General features: G+C 34.8%; 3 protein-coding genes across 3 annotated transcripts; all 3 read right to left on the bottom strand.

The window, feature by feature from the left end:
- Positions 1-303: 303 nt before the first annotated feature.
- Positions 304-8,041, bottom strand: LOC140817336 (uncharacterized). The gene is given in 12 exon segments (XM_073176985.1): positions 304-926; positions 1,524-1,760; positions 1,847-1,938; positions 3,929-4,139; positions 4,440-4,571; positions 4,573-4,778; positions 5,712-5,981; positions 6,072-6,149; positions 6,275-6,371; positions 6,572-6,717; positions 6,947-7,241; positions 7,785-8,041. Coding segments are annotated over 11 exon segments (2,076 nt in total). The 5' UTR covers positions 7,101-7,241; positions 7,785-8,041; the 3' UTR covers positions 304-473.
- A 2,210-nt stretch (positions 8,042-10,251) lies between these two features.
- Positions 10,252-13,472, bottom strand: LOC140817591 (protein BIIDXI-like). The gene is made up of 3 exons (XM_073177362.1): positions 13,196-13,472; positions 12,349-12,894; positions 10,252-10,887 (listed from the first exon to the last, which is right to left on the bottom strand). Exons 1-3 carry the CDS (start codon positions 13,257-13,259, stop codon positions 10,613-10,615), a joined length of 885 nt encoding a protein of 294 aa, XP_073033463.1. The 5' UTR covers positions 13,260-13,472; the 3' UTR covers positions 10,252-10,612.
- A 500-nt stretch (positions 13,473-13,972) lies between these two features.
- LOC140816534 (uncharacterized) lies at positions 13,973-17,285 on the bottom strand. The gene is made up of 9 exons (XM_073175864.1): positions 17,088-17,285; positions 16,171-16,280; positions 15,682-15,750; positions 15,373-15,488; positions 15,218-15,272; positions 14,974-15,094; positions 14,835-14,882; positions 14,505-14,599; positions 13,973-14,304 (listed from the first exon to the last, which is right to left on the bottom strand). Exons 1-9 carry the CDS (start codon positions 17,179-17,181, stop codon positions 14,206-14,208), a joined length of 807 nt encoding a protein of 268 aa, XP_073031965.1. The 5' UTR covers positions 17,182-17,285; the 3' UTR covers positions 13,973-14,205.
- Positions 17,286-18,312: the final 1,027 nt, after the last annotated feature.

Here is an 18,312-nt window from a genome sequence, read left to right as displayed (position 1 = left end):
CAGCACAAAAAGCATCTCGGCAACGTTCTTCCAGAAACACGTTACATCTTATGAATTTAAAGCAGAAACAAGTACATTAAAACTGAGGTGGTTTACATATTTCTATCTGCCAACTGTTTGATTCTTACTATTCAAATTCTAATGGGTTGGCTCGACAATTTAACCCTCAGCTCTTGCTCTGCTTTACCGAACGGAATCACGAAATCCCCACTGAGGGATCTAATTTCTCACGGCAAAGATCGTCTGTGTAGTTGTAGATTCCTCAATTTTTGTCTTTACTAATCAATTTCTAATTTCATAAGCTGAACAAGCCACAAAATGTATAGAAACCACCAAAAAAAAAAAAAACTACACACACAAAAGTATCAATTCCAAATCATTTACACAAATCATTCAATCCACAAGATCAAAAACCTCCCAAACCCAGACCTGATGTTTTATAATAAAGCATCTTGAAAACAAATCCCAACCCTCTACTCCTCATCCGATTCACTACCGCTTGTGCTGCCAGCATCTGTCTTCTTACCAGCAGCTTCCTCCACCTGCTTATAAGCCTTCGCCATTTCTTCAACAGGAACCAATGGGATATAGTTAAATAAACTATACCCTTGTGTTGCCATATCTTTAACCAAATTGTTGTACTTCTCCGACCAGTGCACAGCTGCAGGAACAGCAACCTCAGATGCTCCATGCAGAGCAGGATACTTGTTAGCTTTGAACCAAAAGAGAGCCAATTGGTTCACAGCTATTTGCTTTGAAATTACACCAGCATGGGAAATTGCAGTAAATGGACCAGCAACTTTTGCTTCCTCTGCCAAGTCTTGTGCTATTAGTGATGCCTTCTTCACGACTCTCCGAGCTTTAGAGACAGCTTTCTTGGCTGTGGGTGGAGCATTCTCATCAAATTTGTAGACTGCCTCATCCACCTAAGAAACAAGGATTATATCTGAGTTCTTGAGGATCCATTCGAGGCTGGATACAAAATGAAACTGGACCACATATAGAAACACTTGGTTTCAATCGAGGGAGGACAGGAGAGATTAATTGAAGGCGGCTAGATGAGGTCATAAAGCGATTTCTTAAATTCAAGAGACTGAAATATGAATTTTCAAAAAAATAATTGATACAAGTTTTTAGTTTTCTTACTAAGAGGTCCAGCGAAACAGGGTTGTGGAATAGTAAGCAATAAAGCTTAAATTATCCAATTTGCCAAATCTCTTCATCAAGATGTTCATCAATCACTTGATAAACAAGAAACTCCTGACTACAGTAATTCAAAACTTTAACTTGGCTAACTTAATTACATCGGAAGACGAGTTTTTCCTTCAAAATGACAAACTACTTGGAGGATATTTTTAATAGCTTTGAACATCCTGGAAACTTTTGTCAATCAAAAAGGGAAACAACGAGCATAAACATGGTATCATCCTGATTACAAAATTGTATTCGAAAAGACAAAGTTGCAAGAAATAAAAATTCCAAATCCAGCGAAAACAATAAAACAAAAAAATGAGATATTTTACCTTCTTGTCGAGAAACACAAGGAGATCACCAGGAACACCCTTAACTTTCTGGTACACAGGATCAACCACGGCCGTAACGGCGTTCTCCACTGTTTCAACGGTGGATTTGAGCGGACCGGAGTTCTGTTTGGCGTTGTCGTACAGATTTGACACCACCACGACGGCGTGCACCGCCAAAATCTTCAGAAATTCAAGGTGTTTCAATTCCGCATCACTTCTCTCAACCTCAACATCAACCTGGCAACAAAAGAACCGAAAAAATGTAAATTCGTAAACAATTTGAAGTAAATAAAAAACTAAACATAGAAAAAAATAACAATTACCTGAGACGAAGCCATATAAATCGCAAAACTCGAATCGAGAATTTCTACAAGAGAGAACGAACAATAACGTATGCTTAGGGAAATGGAAACTTCTTACACAGTCGGCCAAGAAGTGTGAATGGAGGCGTACGAAGTAATTTACACAAAGATATGATGAATGGTTAATATAATGCCACGTGTCTTAAGATATGAAGGACTCTTAATCGAGTGGAGGAAGAATATTCTAGAGGAGGCCGCAGCTGATTTAAACTCTGTTTTATGCATGAATCGGTGGATGACCATTATTTATTTCGAAAACCCCAACCAAACTCTCATACCAAAAGATTTTTTTCCCATTTTTATCACAAAATAAATTAAATAAAAACACCTCATTAAAAGATTAGAAAAAAAAATATTAAATATGAAAAGTAAATTATATATTTGCAACATAGGCCCGGAGAAAAGAGAGCGATGAGTGATTGCCAGTGTCAAAAGGTTGCATAGTCAATGAGCGGCTCCTGAAAAGTTTCTAGGAGAAAAAAACATGATGGACCAAACTAACACTGGAAGTAGAGGGATTCCAAAACTGTTCATGTATGAGACTGTGCAGTCGATAAGTACTTAAAAGATTTGATATGTACTACTCATATCAAGATGATGAATCTTTTTTTTTTAGAGCTAATCACATAAATCTCCAAAATTAAAAATGTTTGATTTGAGACAATTCGAATTTGAAATGGATGAAAAAAATCCAATCAGACAGAAAGAATATAAACATATTATAAATAGAAAAAAACAAAGTATCTACTAATATGGATTTCCATATTCAAATGTTTTAGTGGAAATGGTGTCTTTTTAAGATGTTCAATTACTGATGTTTTCAAGTAACATAGAAAGTGGGTTTATAATTTTTTATTAGTAGAATATGAAATTGATTTTGAGATAAACTTGGGCTAAAGTGCTGCCTCAAGAATTGGAGAGCTAAACTATTCTCTTACTTGTCATAGGGTAAACAGAGGAGTTAGAAATAATCGTATATGTTGAATTGGGTTTAAAAATTTAGTAGTGCTTAGGTGTAGTTTCTAAAAAATTGGTTTAGACTTAAAACTTGGTGGGGGATAAAAAACACTCAATCCGGTAAAGTAATCTCAAATGCAGATAATGTAATGAAAAACAGAGGAAAAAAGTAGAAGAATTTGATACGCTCGAATATTTGTGAACTCTCGCATTTTCTTACTATTTTTCTTTATTGCTTTACGTCATCATAACGTAACACTATTTTTCTTTGTTGCTTTACACCATGAATATTTTAGTCGATATTTGACTCCACGTGATTGTATGAACAGACTATAACTAAAAGATAATATTTGAAAATCAATTAAATTCCTAAATTAATTTACTCGCTCCCTCTTTATACTATTATTATCGTCTGATCTTTCATCCTAAAAATCGAAAAATGATACGAAATAAAAATAATAAGTTATAACCACTAGATATTAATTCAGAAGAAACTCGTAAAGTATTCGAACACGGATTGCTGAATCAAGTAATGGTTTTTCGAGATAAACTTGAAAATGATCAAACATTTTTTTTGAGCCAAATTCGACTACACCCCTAGTTATACACCTGGTTATACCTCACATTTGGGTCAAATTCAGTAGCGTTAACCAACACAAGAAGCATACTCAACCACAATAAGCACTGAAGTCACAACAGCAAAAAATAATTGATGATCAACGGAAAAGAACACAAACCTGATTTTTAAAAAAAAACAGAGAGACAAACCAGGAGTAAATATAGTTATTCTGCTCCATTTGAAAACCGTTGGGTTTTTAATAACTTAATTACTTGCCCTGACAATTGTTATAATTCCAAGACTAAGCTAATCTCGATCTACCTACACAGTCAGATAGAAAACAAGCCAATAATCTGGATATCGCGATTCTCAAATTGCCTGAGATCAAACAATGTCATGGGTGAAATGCCAAGTAGCTTTCGACCTTCCCTTCCGACACCAAATTGTGGTATTCAAACTGATTCAGAGAATGGTTTATAAGAATTCATGGTCGTCCAAGAATTTTGACGAGAAAATGGGGGATCATCTTTCAAATGGGTCGCCTATGTTATAATCTGAAGGGCAAACTGCTGCTGCTATTTTCTCTTGGAGATTATATTTCTTAGCGATCAGGGGCCTTACATCTTCAACTCCGATTAAACTTTCCAAAAAGGGCAGGAGCAATAGCAATTCAGTGTCAGATCGGTCATCAAACCAGCTTTCGATCGGTATTCCATTATCCACTTGGAAACCAAAAGCCTGAATGGAAATAAAAAACAATGTCCAATTCGATAAACCTCAAAGTTTGGTTAGCATCGCTGGGAAAGTGCTGAATATAATATTCTTTTCTAGAAAAGCAGGATCAAAAAGTTTTCATCATGCCACTGAGAAAATTGTGGAACATATGCGTTGCAACTCGTTGAAAGGTTGCATCATATGATCTCCATCCATTTACAAAATTATATAAAATTCAGCGAGAAGATGAAAAATGAAATGGCTTTTATCATAAGCTAGCACTGATTCAGAAAGCTTCCGAAGTAAAATGAACAGTGATATTACCTGAGGAGAATTGTCAATTATAATGACTTGTGCCAAGTCACGGCCAAGAACAGATAGATCTTTGAGGTAATTCCCATCAACAAAAACACAAGAGTCACGATATACACGATGTCGAAAGATTTTCCTCTTTGGGATCCAGGACATTTAGAAGTTGCTCGGCATAAATGCTTTGACTGGCAGTAAAGATGATGATCTCAAAAAGTCTGGATACTCTCTCCAGAAATTCCCTTAGATGAGGACGGCATCGCACATATACTGTGTGCTCTTTTAAGTTGAAATTAACGGAGAACGTGAAATCAGCATCATCACATGGCTCAAGCGTAGAATGCACCAATGTCTCTGCCAAGAATAAATCTTCATTTGATAACATGTCACTACTATACTAGCAAAAGAGACGCAGCAATTGATCTAGCAGGCATATGAGAAGAAATTTGGGAAGGGAAAATGTAGTCGTATATTCAGCACTGCTTCACAGAATGAAGGAGATAAAAACAGAGACAAAAACGAATTACTGCTTGCTCACAAAAAGTGTTCACCAATTCAACTTGTAGCATTGGTGGATGCTATAAAGCTCAAACAACGAAAACTACTAAAAGATGGCAGATACTAATAATGATTTAGAAAGCACTTGCAGAGTTCCCAATTACTTGAGCAGTAACTTGATGTGTGTGATTTTGCTAATAACCACAGCGTTAAATGATTCAGACAATGTAAATTTTAATTGAAACCTGCATAAAAATCAGTAAGATCCCCCGTCAAAAGAATTTCTCCAACCCAGAGTTAAACGAGCTGAATCGAATTGGATATGACAAAAAATATAACGCTCGAATTCGGCTCGTATTAGTTCTAATCGAGCTCGATTCGAAGTTCGAAAATTTTGGCAACAATTCGGTTCGAATTAAAGCTCGAGATCGAGTTCAACTCGAAAGATTCGAACATGTTTGCAAACTATTGTTGGAAAATAAGTACTGGAAAGTCTCGAAATTTATTTATTTAATATATAACTATATTACATTAATAAAATATTAAGACTCGAACGCGGCTCGCGAACTATCGAACAAAATAATTTGGGCTTGAGTTTGGCTCAAAAAAGAACATTTTGAATTCGGCTCAAATTCGATAAATACGAGTACGAATCAAATATTTTTGAATCAACTCGCTCTATTCGTTTACACCCCTGACCTAGAGTGAGATGATTGGTTTCTCGCAGAAAAGCCCTCACATACATGAAAGACAAAAGGCTAAAAGAGAGAAATTATGTAAACATTTTACCATCCAAGTCCAGAACAAGAGAGGTTGATGGACAGCTTCTTGTCTGTTTAGGCAGTAGCATATGCCTAAACATTGGGACCACCGAAGACAAGTCTGGTAGATTCTTGATGAAAAAGTATGGGTCAAAATCATCATATTCTTCACCATCCTCATTATCTCGTGAGACAACGACCGACATGTGATCTTGATTATTCTCATCTACACATTCTAGGTTGGAATTTTTCATGGAAAGATATATAGCCGAAACTTCAGGTGACAGACCGGCACCGCCTAAATTTACAATGATAGCATGATACAGCAGACAAACTTATGAAAAAAATTGGGGATGAGAATATAGGTTTCTATTCTAATACTACATACCAGGGCAATCTATCTGTGTGTTCTTATTCCCACATTCCTCGATGTTTTGGCTCCCATGCTGAAAAAACGAGCAGAAGTCTGCTAGAAAGATTAGGGTAATTGAATCCATATACTAAGATAGAGTACACCAGATAAAAATAGGCCCATATTTATTAAAAAAATGCATAGAGAATATGAGGAAATCAGTTATTATCTGAAACTACCTCCTCTTGAAATTTCCGCTCCAATACTTCTTGCAACATGAAAGGATGGAGAAAATATAGTGTCCATGACACAATTAGTAGCCTCATTGTCAAAGCCCTGAAAAATGACAAGAATCAAATTTCATATCACCTAATATGCTTCTTGTTTCTTTAACACTGTAATTTGACACGTTGAATTTCTCGATAATTACTGTACAATCTAGCAAATACCAACGGAAGGTAATGATATGTATGAAGCACTGTAGATGAAGCATAATACATGTCGAGATATGTTGCATTTGCAAAGCATGTGATTACCTGATTAGCTATACAAGAACTGTCAAATCCAGGCCCAGCATCATAGCTCAAACAGACATCTGAATCATCAAACTCCGCCACTCTGAATTTGGTATCCAAATTTGTTCCACCGACTGACTCCTCAGCAGCTTTAGAAAGTGTACCAACTTAAAAATTGTAACAGAAACCACGTCATCAGCAAATTCAAACCATCTGAGTCACACCAAAAAGTAGATCTTTCTAAAGTGATGACTAATTAGTAAATGATGTGTCATTAAGAGAAATCTAGAAGATGGCATCATTGATAGTAAAGGTGAAGTTAATGCAAGGAGATTTATCCAAGGAAAAAAATGACTGTTACAAGGCTATAGCTGGATAAGCAATTCAAATACGCACCAACTTTTTTCTTCCTAGCAGAAGACGTGATTAGCTCAGTAACTTTCTTTGCTTGAACTTGAACATTTCCCACCAGTTTTTTTTGTAGTCTTGAAACCCTAGGACTGGGTAGGTCTTGAGAATTTCTTCCAGCTACTTTTTTCCTTGTCTGCATCTCGCATAAAGGGATTCGAACCAGACTCCCAGCTTCAAGATAAAAGCGATGAATTTAAATGAACCGATCAACCTAGATATTAATTCACCAAATCTTAGTTCAACTCTTCAGGAGTGAATTACTCAAGTCTTAGAACCAAATCTGGAAAGGAAAGGAGCCATCAATATCCATAAAGCAATACTGATTAGCAAAAAATTTCATTCTACTGAGCAGAATCTGAAAATGTAGGCAAAAACAAAGCATGGCAATTATTCATAGCTCGACTGAGTGTGGCCAAAAGATACGAGTGCAAAACACATCCATGGTTGGCAAACCAGAAATAGGCAATTCTATAAGCAAGCACGAAACACGAAAATGCTCAATTGAATTAATCCATAACAATAAAAGCATAAATTATAGATAATTGGATCGAGAAACACGCAATAAGATAAAAACACTAGAACTTCACAACACAATCTATTCACCCAGCAATTGATTATACTAATCATCAGACCAACAAACAAACAAAAACAACATAAAAAATAAAATATGAGCGGATTCTCCAGCAAAATGCGTCGAATCCTAAACTCAAAATTCTCCGAAACCCTAAGAACAACACATAAACCAGCATAGCAACGTATCAATAGCAGATTTGAACTTAATTCAATGCCAATTAACTCAGAAGAAACAAATAACAGCTCGTACCTGGAACTGAAAGTTGAAAAAAGATCAACAAAATCGCAGCTCCTTCGAAGCAGCACAACAAGCTAATGAGGTGGAAGTCGAAGATTGAAGAAGTACCAGGGTTTAATTCAAAATATTGGAAGAGTACTGATTTTTTTCCTTTTTCCCTCCGAAGATTGGGAAATGAAAAAAATGAGAGGGAAAATGGAAAGGGGTGGAAATTCCTTTTGAAGAAAACTGAGATAAAATTACAAATACTGTGTATTGTTTTCAGTGAGAAATATACATTTATGTTCCCTTTGGCTAAATTCACGATTTATGTCTTCGAATTCATGGATGGACAAATAAAATAAAATAAAATAATCGCGCGTGTACCTCACATGCGCTTCCAATTTAATAGCGACGTCAGCAATAAGTAGGTTTTGGATTGGTTTGAAGTTCCATACATATCATTCCCTTTATATGCCCGTATTAAATTAAATATACGATACCTCACTGATATTTAATTTAATTTTTTTTAAATGACAACCCAGATTCTCTTATTTAATGTTGTTTGTGTGTAAGGACGTTTTTTCATCATGTGGGTGTGTCTTAAGATCAAAATATTTGAAGTTTTTATTAAAAGAAACCTTTTGGAACGAAAAAAATAACAAACATTCCATTCAAAACTCACACATATTCGTGAAAACAAGACTAGAAGCGCACCCTGCCATGTTCCAGGCAGCACTAGGGACATTGGGTAGATGAGATCCTATCTATGTGTACTCTATCCTTAATTCATTTCGACGGGTAAGATCTTGCCACACATACAGTTTCAAAAAGAAAAAGTGGGTCCTATATATGCATGACAAATCTTGGCCATCCATCCTATCATGAAGACAATACCCACACATAGAAAGCATGAAATAAACCGGACATTGGGGCGTCCCCTTTTGGATGCTCTAATGCCTCGCTTGCTGCCCAGTTCAAAATCAGCTTTTGGAGCTCTTTTGCGTTGTTTTCTTTTACAAGTTTTTCTTGATTTTCGTTATTTAATTTCAATTTATTAATTACAACAATTCCAACATGAACTTGTTGATGTTGTCGATCACTAACATTATTTATATGAGTTCCAAAAATATTCAATGTCATAATCGAATTCCTAAATTATATTTAATAAGATTACCAATGAATCGAGTACGATTAAGAACTAATATAATTACTTATCATGTCTTTGTCAATCAATTGAATCTTCTTTTAAGTTCTTATTCGAACTCAATTTATGTAAACTAAGTCAACGATTCGGAAAAAACATTAGCCTAAATTTGAGTTTTACAGAGTGGAAAGCCATAACAATCTTAAATTATTACGATAATATATGATTTAGTGTTCTTGACAAATTTATAACAAATTAAGATTCTTCCGTCAGATAAATCTCTGCCCAAAATTAGATTTTGAATAATTTTGTTGCTTACAGCATGTTTAATAGGAGCATTGGGAAATTAATCTTATACTATTTTAATCTGAAAATATTAAGCTCCAATTGTGCAGTGACAAGTGGAACCGCAGCAATATATATTTATTACAAGCCCCCCGCAGTAGCAGACAGAGAGACGTACCCAAGGACCAGCCTTGTCCCCGATAATGTGATTTGAATTTAGGGGTATCCGATGTTGATAATGGCGGGCCGCCTGAGTTTTCTGGTTTTGGGAAATTTTTTTATTTTAATTGAAATGTCAATATTTTTTTAGAGTAAAATTAACAATTTTTCCAAAATCTTTATATATTTTGATTTTAAAAAAAATTAAGATTATCATATTTTTTAATAAATGTTTGAAAAATGAGTATCTCTACATGCTTTCTGACGTGCAAATTAGTATTGCGAGTATTTGGAAAATACATGGAAGAATGGTTGATAACATAGAAATAATTATTTATGCTTTCAAAAGTTTTCGTTGTTCCTTGAAATAATTATAAAACATAGAAAAATAATTAAAAACCTGTCCAACAAGTTTGAATATATTTATAAGCATAATCATACCGTTTGAATACAGTTAAGCGAGACAATATATGTTCTAGTAAAGCATAAATAAATTTCACATAAAATTTGTGTAAAAATTATGTGGCATTTGATTTTCTTGATATGATTACCCTTCTAATCCCATCAAATGTTTAGTCTCACGAATCGATCTGGTTTATGTCTATAGTGAAAAATAATATTTTTAGTATAACAATAATATATTTTCATGGGTTTCATAAATTTGACTTACGAGATGATATCATCGGTATTTTTGTATATTCATTTTATTTATGTTCCATGATCATTTAAAGATGACAAAGCTGTAATTTACTATTTTATCTCAAATTTGATCCATCAAACCAAACATGTTATTGTTTAACCACGTGTAATTTTCTACATGATACATAGCTTTAAAGTTCAACAATCAATACCAAACATCCTAACCTTTTAGTCCATCCTTCGTCATTACGAGTAAAATAACCGAATAGCATTCAAATCCCATTTCACCATCCTTACACAAGAGTCGTCATACCAAGAAGTACCAAACTAAAAATCACACCACCATACCAAAGTTCCATCTTCAGTTGAACTCGAACTCGAATTCGAATACAGCGCATACAGACTTATGTTGTCTAGGACAGGACCACACAGTACACCATCGCTCGCCCACGTCTCATCGAATCTATAGAACGCTATAGAAGTATCCCTGGGAAATTCGGATGCAATACTAAAACTGACAGAATGTCTGGAATTAGCCGATCCCGTCCCATTACTTTGGACTGTGTAATTCCTTACATCATTCCCCACTTGTAAGAATACCAATAAATCTCCTACACAGGAATCATCAGCATCACCTAGAGTGAAGTTCAAAGTGTAAGTTTTTCCCATTAGGCAAAAAGATATCTGCTTGGATGCCAGATGGATAACCAGAAAATAGCTCAATTGCTGCTTTGCCTCGGGGGACTTTGAAGTGTTTAGAATCGATGTATTTTACGGTTCCGAGGATTTTCCATTGTTGGAGTGGGCTAGGGTATGAGCTTGATTCTTCATTTAAAAGAATTCCCTCTGAGGAGTTCTTGATGACTGCTGGCCCAATCTCAAAATCTCCATTTGCTATCACGTTACCTGCGATATGATTGATATAAAATGTTTATTATAGATTTTAAATATATTTTTGTTTTGAATTCAAATACTCATATGAACATCTTATATAAAAATACACATAGAGTAAAACTCACATAGTATCATAAAAATAACCTCGAAAATAAATAGCTGTCGCCTAAGAATAAAGATATGTATGCCTTAATTTCCATATCTTTCAAATAGAATTTCTCAACTTATAGTTGTCAACTCTTAACAAAATGATATATTTAAAATTCGTAAATTTTTATTTTAGTTTAGTTTTAATAATAACAAATATATTAAATCTCAAATTAACATATTGCTTATTTACACACTAGTAATACAAAGTAAAATAAATTTCAAATAACACCGTCATCAGTTATGCTTAAAATTTTATCATAATTAATATGAAATGTTACATAGACTGGAAGTTATGATTTTACTTGTCAAAATAACGAAAAATATAGTTGATATCCATCGATTTAATACAACACGAAGAAAACGAAAATATATCGGACACGTATAAATACTCGAAGTGTGCTATAGGAAATGTAGGATATTTTCTATTATTATGTGACTTCCCATCATAATTTGGATAGCTAACATACATATATGTCAGAGGTATCAAAATTAACCGGCCTACCCCGCAATTACATATATATGTCTTAGAAAAATTACTAAAAATAGTACGTAGAAACCAATTTGTAGCGATAAAGTAATAACCGAAAAAGTGTGATGTTTACAGTATGACTATCATGTAAAAGAAAGCAAAATCAAACAGAGGCATGTAGTATTTACAGTTTTCTTAAATTAGATTCGTCCCCTCTTGTATGTACTTCGAGGATCATCTTGGACGTCTGTTTCTCAAGATACAACGGAACAACCAACTGTGAGTTAGAACGAGGCACTACTACGACGAACTGAAACGTACCTTTACTTTATTACCGAGATTTTAACGGAGACCAAATGGAAAGATAACAATATGTAATGCAAAAGAGCGCTGGAAAGAGATAAAATTTCATGTGTATGAAATGAAGAAAGGAACACACTATTTATAATCATTAAAATGCACACAAAAAGTTAATTAATCTTCCCATTAACTCAAAAATATGAAAAACCAAAACTCTTCAATTAACTCAAGAATGTGGAGATCTTAAAGACACTCCCATATTAACAAGGAGTGAGTCTCATGTGAGACCGTCTCACGGATCCTTATCTGTGAGACGGGAACTCTGTCCATATTCAACAAAAAAGTAATACTCTTAGCATAAAAAATAATATTTTTTTCATGGATGACCCAAATAAGATATCTGTCTCACAACTACGACCCGTGAGATCGTCTCACGTAAATTTTTGTCATTAACGAGAAATATTTTTTTATTCAACCTCTAAATTTTATTAAAATTTCCAACAATATGTGTATAAATATATATATTTACACAAAGGAAAAAAAAGGCTACATACCTCCGTACCATATGGGCATTCGATTTGTCTTCACAATAAAGTTATCCACAACGGGCCAACAAGTAACATTTTGCTCCAAATTTTGTGCCACACTCGTGATCGCGAGATTCATGGATTCCGTTTTACGTCCCAACGATCCCAAATGAAAACCATAGCTAATCCACAACTGTCTGCTCAAATTCCTCTCCAAAGAGAAGACTCGTGATCTATCATCATCGTATTCAGGATCAAGAACCGAAACATTAACGGCCGTAAAGTTGTTGAAACAATTCTCGTTTTGAGCAGCCAGAGTGAAAGTGAGAATATAATCCGAGTAATCATTAGTCCCTTTGAACGTTTGGTTGATTCGACCATTTTCTCCTAATTGAATCGCGTGGCCATTTCCTGGCAAAGATAAATTGGCAGCTGGAGTTACATACCACACTGTTCCATCGAACGACCATCCTGGAATTGGGTTTTGTTTGTTGTGGAGGAGCAATAACTGGGAAGTCGCGTTTTCGGTTATATTCATTGGAGGGATTTCGAAATCCGGGTTTTGTAGTATATCTGCACAAATCAGAGGATGTAATCAGAAATTTTGTACAGGGGGCGGATATGGGAGTTGGGAAGAGGAGAAATCGTATGAGATCGTCCATCTCGTTTCCTACTTGCTCCAATCGGGGGAGAGATGTTAACAAATTTTAGGTTGACAGATTCGTATTTAAATTCGTAAAAATGAAGATCTTCGGATGCACATGCAATGGGTTCAAAATGTGCATACAAACAGTGACTGCAGCTAAAAAAATGGGTATCAAATAGAAATGAAGTTCCCGTTATAAACAAAACAAAAGAAGAAGATAAAATATACCTGCAGCATTTGATAATGTGACGTAAATGAAGAACAAGAGGAGGAATTGGAACACATGATCCATCGTGTTCGTGTGTGAAGGGGGAATGGGGGGATGATGCTTATATAGAGCTGCATGGTAGTTGACTTTGATGATAACGAATGCTGCATTTCAGAGAAATTTCTTTGCATTTTGGTCGAAGAAATTTGGAAAAATATTTATAAAACTCATTTTTGTGAAGAGACGCAGTCGAACTTCAAAATAATAAGTACTCTCTAATATTCTAACTTATTAAGTGTTTTCTTTACAAATCTCTGAAGAAAAATTCCATAATGAGATTGCCAGCAGGAGCGTGTTCTTTTATGACAAATGATCTGAAAGCTTTGGAATCTCCTTTGATATTTTATTTTATGTTATGAGAAACTCAGAAAAAAATATTTAGTTAGAATACGAGTTATAAAAAAGAAATAAAAACGACAACCTTAAAATTTTTGGATTTGGATTTGGATTTGGATTTGGATTAGTCAACTCTCCGTGATGTGACAACTCACTCGTTGATTTACCAAAAGTCCCATCCAGTGGAACTTAAAAACCCATAAAAAGTGACAGTTTTTTATGTTCAAAGTACAATCATGATAAAATTTATTGATAAATCAAATGATCACAATTGGATTAAAAAATATTTTATGTGAGGTCAAGTATAAACTTTTATATATTTGGATAATTTAATACCATTTGATCTATATTGGGGACAATATCTTCATCTTAGGATCTCATTAACCATTATATATAACAAACTCACCATAGCTTATACAAATATAGAACTTGATAAAATTGACATTGTCCTAATTTATTGAACGCAGTTGATGCTAGTTTCCATATGCACAAGTAAAACTTGACAGACACCTACTTCTATAAATCCAAGAACATGAAAAGAAAATGTTAAGCTACACAAGATTGAAGTATCTAACCATAATAAAAACTCAATTTTCCAAATCTGTGTCAGCAGATGTTAAAGATCAGCTAAAATTCAGTGCAGAAGGCTGTAGGAAGGCATGTCCTCTATCCATGTAACGTCGTCCATCAGCAGTTCTTTCTCCAATTGATACCGGGTCGATTTTAAAATATCCTGTTTAACGCATGCATATAAACACTCTCAAAGATGAAGTTTCATTTAAAGGGTGAACGATATTGTAAAGTTTCGAGCTAAACGAAATATATTTTAAGGAACATTCATGTTTCAGTAGTTGAATATTATATAGGGCATGTTTTTAAGAGAGAGAGAGAGAGAGAGAGAGAGAGAGAGAGAGAGAGAGAGAGATTGCTTACATTGAAGTCCATGTATGTTGCGTTTTTTTGGAGCCACAAGTTGTCCATTATCACGAAAGCTACACAGTATAGTAGATCAAATGCCCACTCATTCTCTGCAAAAAGGATCAAGATTTTAAATTTTGAAGTTAAAACTTTCATTTTCTCAAGGCATAGAAACACATCAACACCAGTGAGCAAAGTATAAAAATATGATCAAAATAAACCAATTTGATCATGTGCAATGAATTTGATTAAAAATTATATCTTGAACACGCCTTGTCCCCCATATGTTTGATTATCTTTGTTTCGACATACACCAAGAGAAATGGTTATATATGATTGCTTCACCTGCTAACATTTGCAGAAAAATTGCTCTGATAAACGTTCCAGGCTTGGCTGCATATAGTTGACCTCAAATCAGCCATAGATAGGAAGGGAATGCATACAATCGAAAATTCTTTGTGAATTATGTGGGAATTTTACGTACTGGAATTCAGATCGAGCATTTGCATGAGCATAAATGTTATATTTATTCCAGCAACTGCAAATGGATATTCCCAAACTGCTCTCTTGCCTGTCTGCTTCCTTAAGAGACGCTGAAAAGATGTCTGTGGCATAAAACGATGATTTGTGACATTTTTATATACTGCATCATGCGATAGCAACTTCAAGAAGATAAATCGCGTGATACCATATTAATTTCCATAAGAACAGAACAACTTGAATCTTACCGAAAATGTTTTGGCAAAGAACAGCAAGTTTTCCAAAGAAATGAAGCCAGCACCCCTATTTAACAGAGGCACATTCAATGTCCATGAGAAAGGCAAGCACAAGGAGAGGCGAAATGAGCTATTTAGCAAATATGGAAGTTGGAACCAAAGAATACCTGAAGTCTGTAGATGGATCTTTCCCCTGCCATCCCATATCTTTCCACTGGTCAGAAATCAAACTCTGTAGTTGCTTTCCAGGGTATGTAGCTGACCATAATGCCCTTAAAGCTTCCTGTGATGTGAGCAAATTTGAAGGGATAATTTGAAAGAGAAACAAGAAACTTGGGCAAGTTCTTGGATTGCAAATTCAGATACCACTCAACCAATACATACAATACACTATGGATGTGTGCAAAAGGGGGCAGATGCAGATTTATAAAATTGTTAAAGATGCAAGGTTACACAACTGTGTCCTTCAATCTCACCTGATGTTCTGGCCTGGACGCATCAAAGTAAACTTTAGTCCGGCGTCTTAATCTTCTTAGTCTCTCCTCCTGGCAATTGAAGTAATTTGAGGGAAGATAATCATCTTAAACATTAAAGAAATAAATAAATAACACTGTCATGCCACTTGATACTGTGTGTTAAGTTAAGAGGACTTTGAGAGTGATGAAAATTATGACTTTCATTAATAATGAGGTAAATCCTTTTACAAGTACCTATACACAAGTGCAACTAATAATAAAGGACACCTGGAATAGATTTGTTACACAGTTCTAAAAAACAATCCTAACCGATTAACAAAATGACAAAAGATTAACAGATGCTATATGCTTCCATCACACTCGCTTTTGTGCACATCGAGCTTCTGATCTTTTGTTATTATCATTAATTTGTTAGGAAGATTATTTACAATCTAAAGGGCATCAACATTGCATAGGAGATGCCTTACATCAACATAATACAGATCTTACCTGTATGGGGCTCAAGTTAATGCATATGCGCGAACAGCTTGCCTTGCGCTTGAAGCAAACACAGGTGAGGCCTTTACCCATCCACACTGGTGTGCCACAAGATGCAACATCTGAAGTCAAAGCAGTAAATGTTTATCCCAAAAATGCACATAAATGGCACAGTGAGAAAATGCTTAAAAACATTATACAGAAGGTAGAAAGCGATCAAAGTTCAAATCCTTCTGTCTTCTAATCTAAATAATAATTTCCTTGTAACATTATTCTCATAATATATTCTTCATGAATCATGATAGAACAAACTGGACTGCCCATAAAATCCCTAAATATTGTACAGGCAGACTTATATATTTCACATCTTTCCCATAGCCACCTATGAGTTTCCTTCTTAGATCTTGTCGACCATCCAGTTCATATACCATCATCACCTATGTTCGAAGAAGCATGAGAATTGGGCATCATCAACCAATCTCCGCATTGTTTGAGCAAATGGAGATAGAATGGCGGCCGTTAATTACCACATAGTTATTTCTCCAAGTATACTTGAGGATTTTCAAATAAACATGAAAAGACCATTTTTTTTAAAAATGTTTCCTATGTTCACTTCTAACGAAGTAAAATGTTACAATCGAGAACCAAAAGGAAAAAATCTCAAACCATACATCAACTTAAGCAAACTGACGGACAGGAATCTTCGATCGATCAAGTAACCCAAAAATATCTGGAACAAGCAGCATTACTCCGAAAACAGCGAAACTACCAGTTAAAAACTACATAAAAGCCAAATTCAACAAATATCACAGCATCTACTCAAAACCTATATAAAAAAAAAGTCTCAAATGATCCTCCTACCGTAACACAACACGTCAACGTAGACATGATTCAATCACAACAAAGGAAAAAATAACTCTAGTGAACACCTGAATGAGAAGGATTGCATTTGGAAAACGAGGATGAGTGAGTAAGCATCCGAATCGCCACGCACCCGCCTCCCTGAATCTTGTCCGGTCTCATTTCAGCCGCGGGAAATCCAACAAATCTCTCCGTTTCTTATGATACAACGCACTCAGTCACCATTGTCGTTTTGCTCCTCGTAGTTTCAGCCAGACTAAAGTAAACCAGTGGCACTAGTTCTCTCTGTAGAGCTGAATCTGTATTTATTTATTATTGCATGTGGACGTAATTACATAAATACCCTCTATTTTTAAAATCTCTAATTTTCCTTATTTAATTGAGGGTGGTTTAATTATAGTCATTACTATTTATTTTTTATTAGTTGTATTTATCGCATAAATGAGTGGGAGTAATCAACGGGATGTGATTTTTTTCTCCTCAATATAATTTATTTTCCTTATAATTTGTGTAGTGATAGATAATTACATTTTTATTTTTGCAAGTTACTCGATTCTATTCAAATCTATAATCAAATTTTTAGGTTATATTTGGACTGGATGGATCAAATCAATAATAAAAAATCACTTGACAATGACTTTCAAATATCAAACTAATTATTTTTCGAGTAATTGTTATAGATTTCAAATTCATCTGAACTCAATTCATATAATTCTTCAAATCCAAATCCTTCGCTCCGACATAACCTTAAAGATTTAGTTTTCTATTTTAACAATGTGGTGATACCAAATGATGCATTCTTCAACCATGAAAAGTAAGCTCACCCGAATATAGAGTTACGCCCGCGATTCGATGAAACAAATAAAAGGTTGTGTTGTCCAGATCTTAACCAATGTTGATATTATATGTTGTTGGTGTTTAGCAAACGCACTCGAAAGCGTAGTCAACATCTCATACTGTTCATACTTGATATTATATGTTTTTAGTGTTTAACAGTTGGTCATGGTATTAGCCAATGTCCACGTAACGGGGTGACAGTAGTAGAGTCGTCTGTTGAGCTTGAATTGTAAATTGAGGTTGAAGTTGTAGTGGAATCTGAGTTTGAGGTTGAGGGTGTAGTTGAACCTAAATATGAAGTTGAACTTGAACTTGGAATTGATGTTGTAGCGGAACATGAATTGGAGGTTGTGGTTAATAAAGTTATTGATGATTAATATTCTACTAGTTGGTGAGTCGAATGATGTTAAACGATATACAGTGGAAGCTGAATCATTATGTGGAGGAGAAGTACCT

This window comes from Primulina eburnea, chromosome 16 (assembly GCF_022965805.1).
Source record: "Primulina eburnea isolate SZY01 chromosome 16, ASM2296580v1, whole genome shotgun sequence".
NCBI lineage: Eukaryota > Viridiplantae > Streptophyta > Magnoliopsida > Lamiales > Gesneriaceae > Primulina > Primulina eburnea.
The sequence above is the reverse complement of the archived record's forward strand: the minus strand, read 5'-3'. Positions and strand labels throughout refer to the sequence as shown.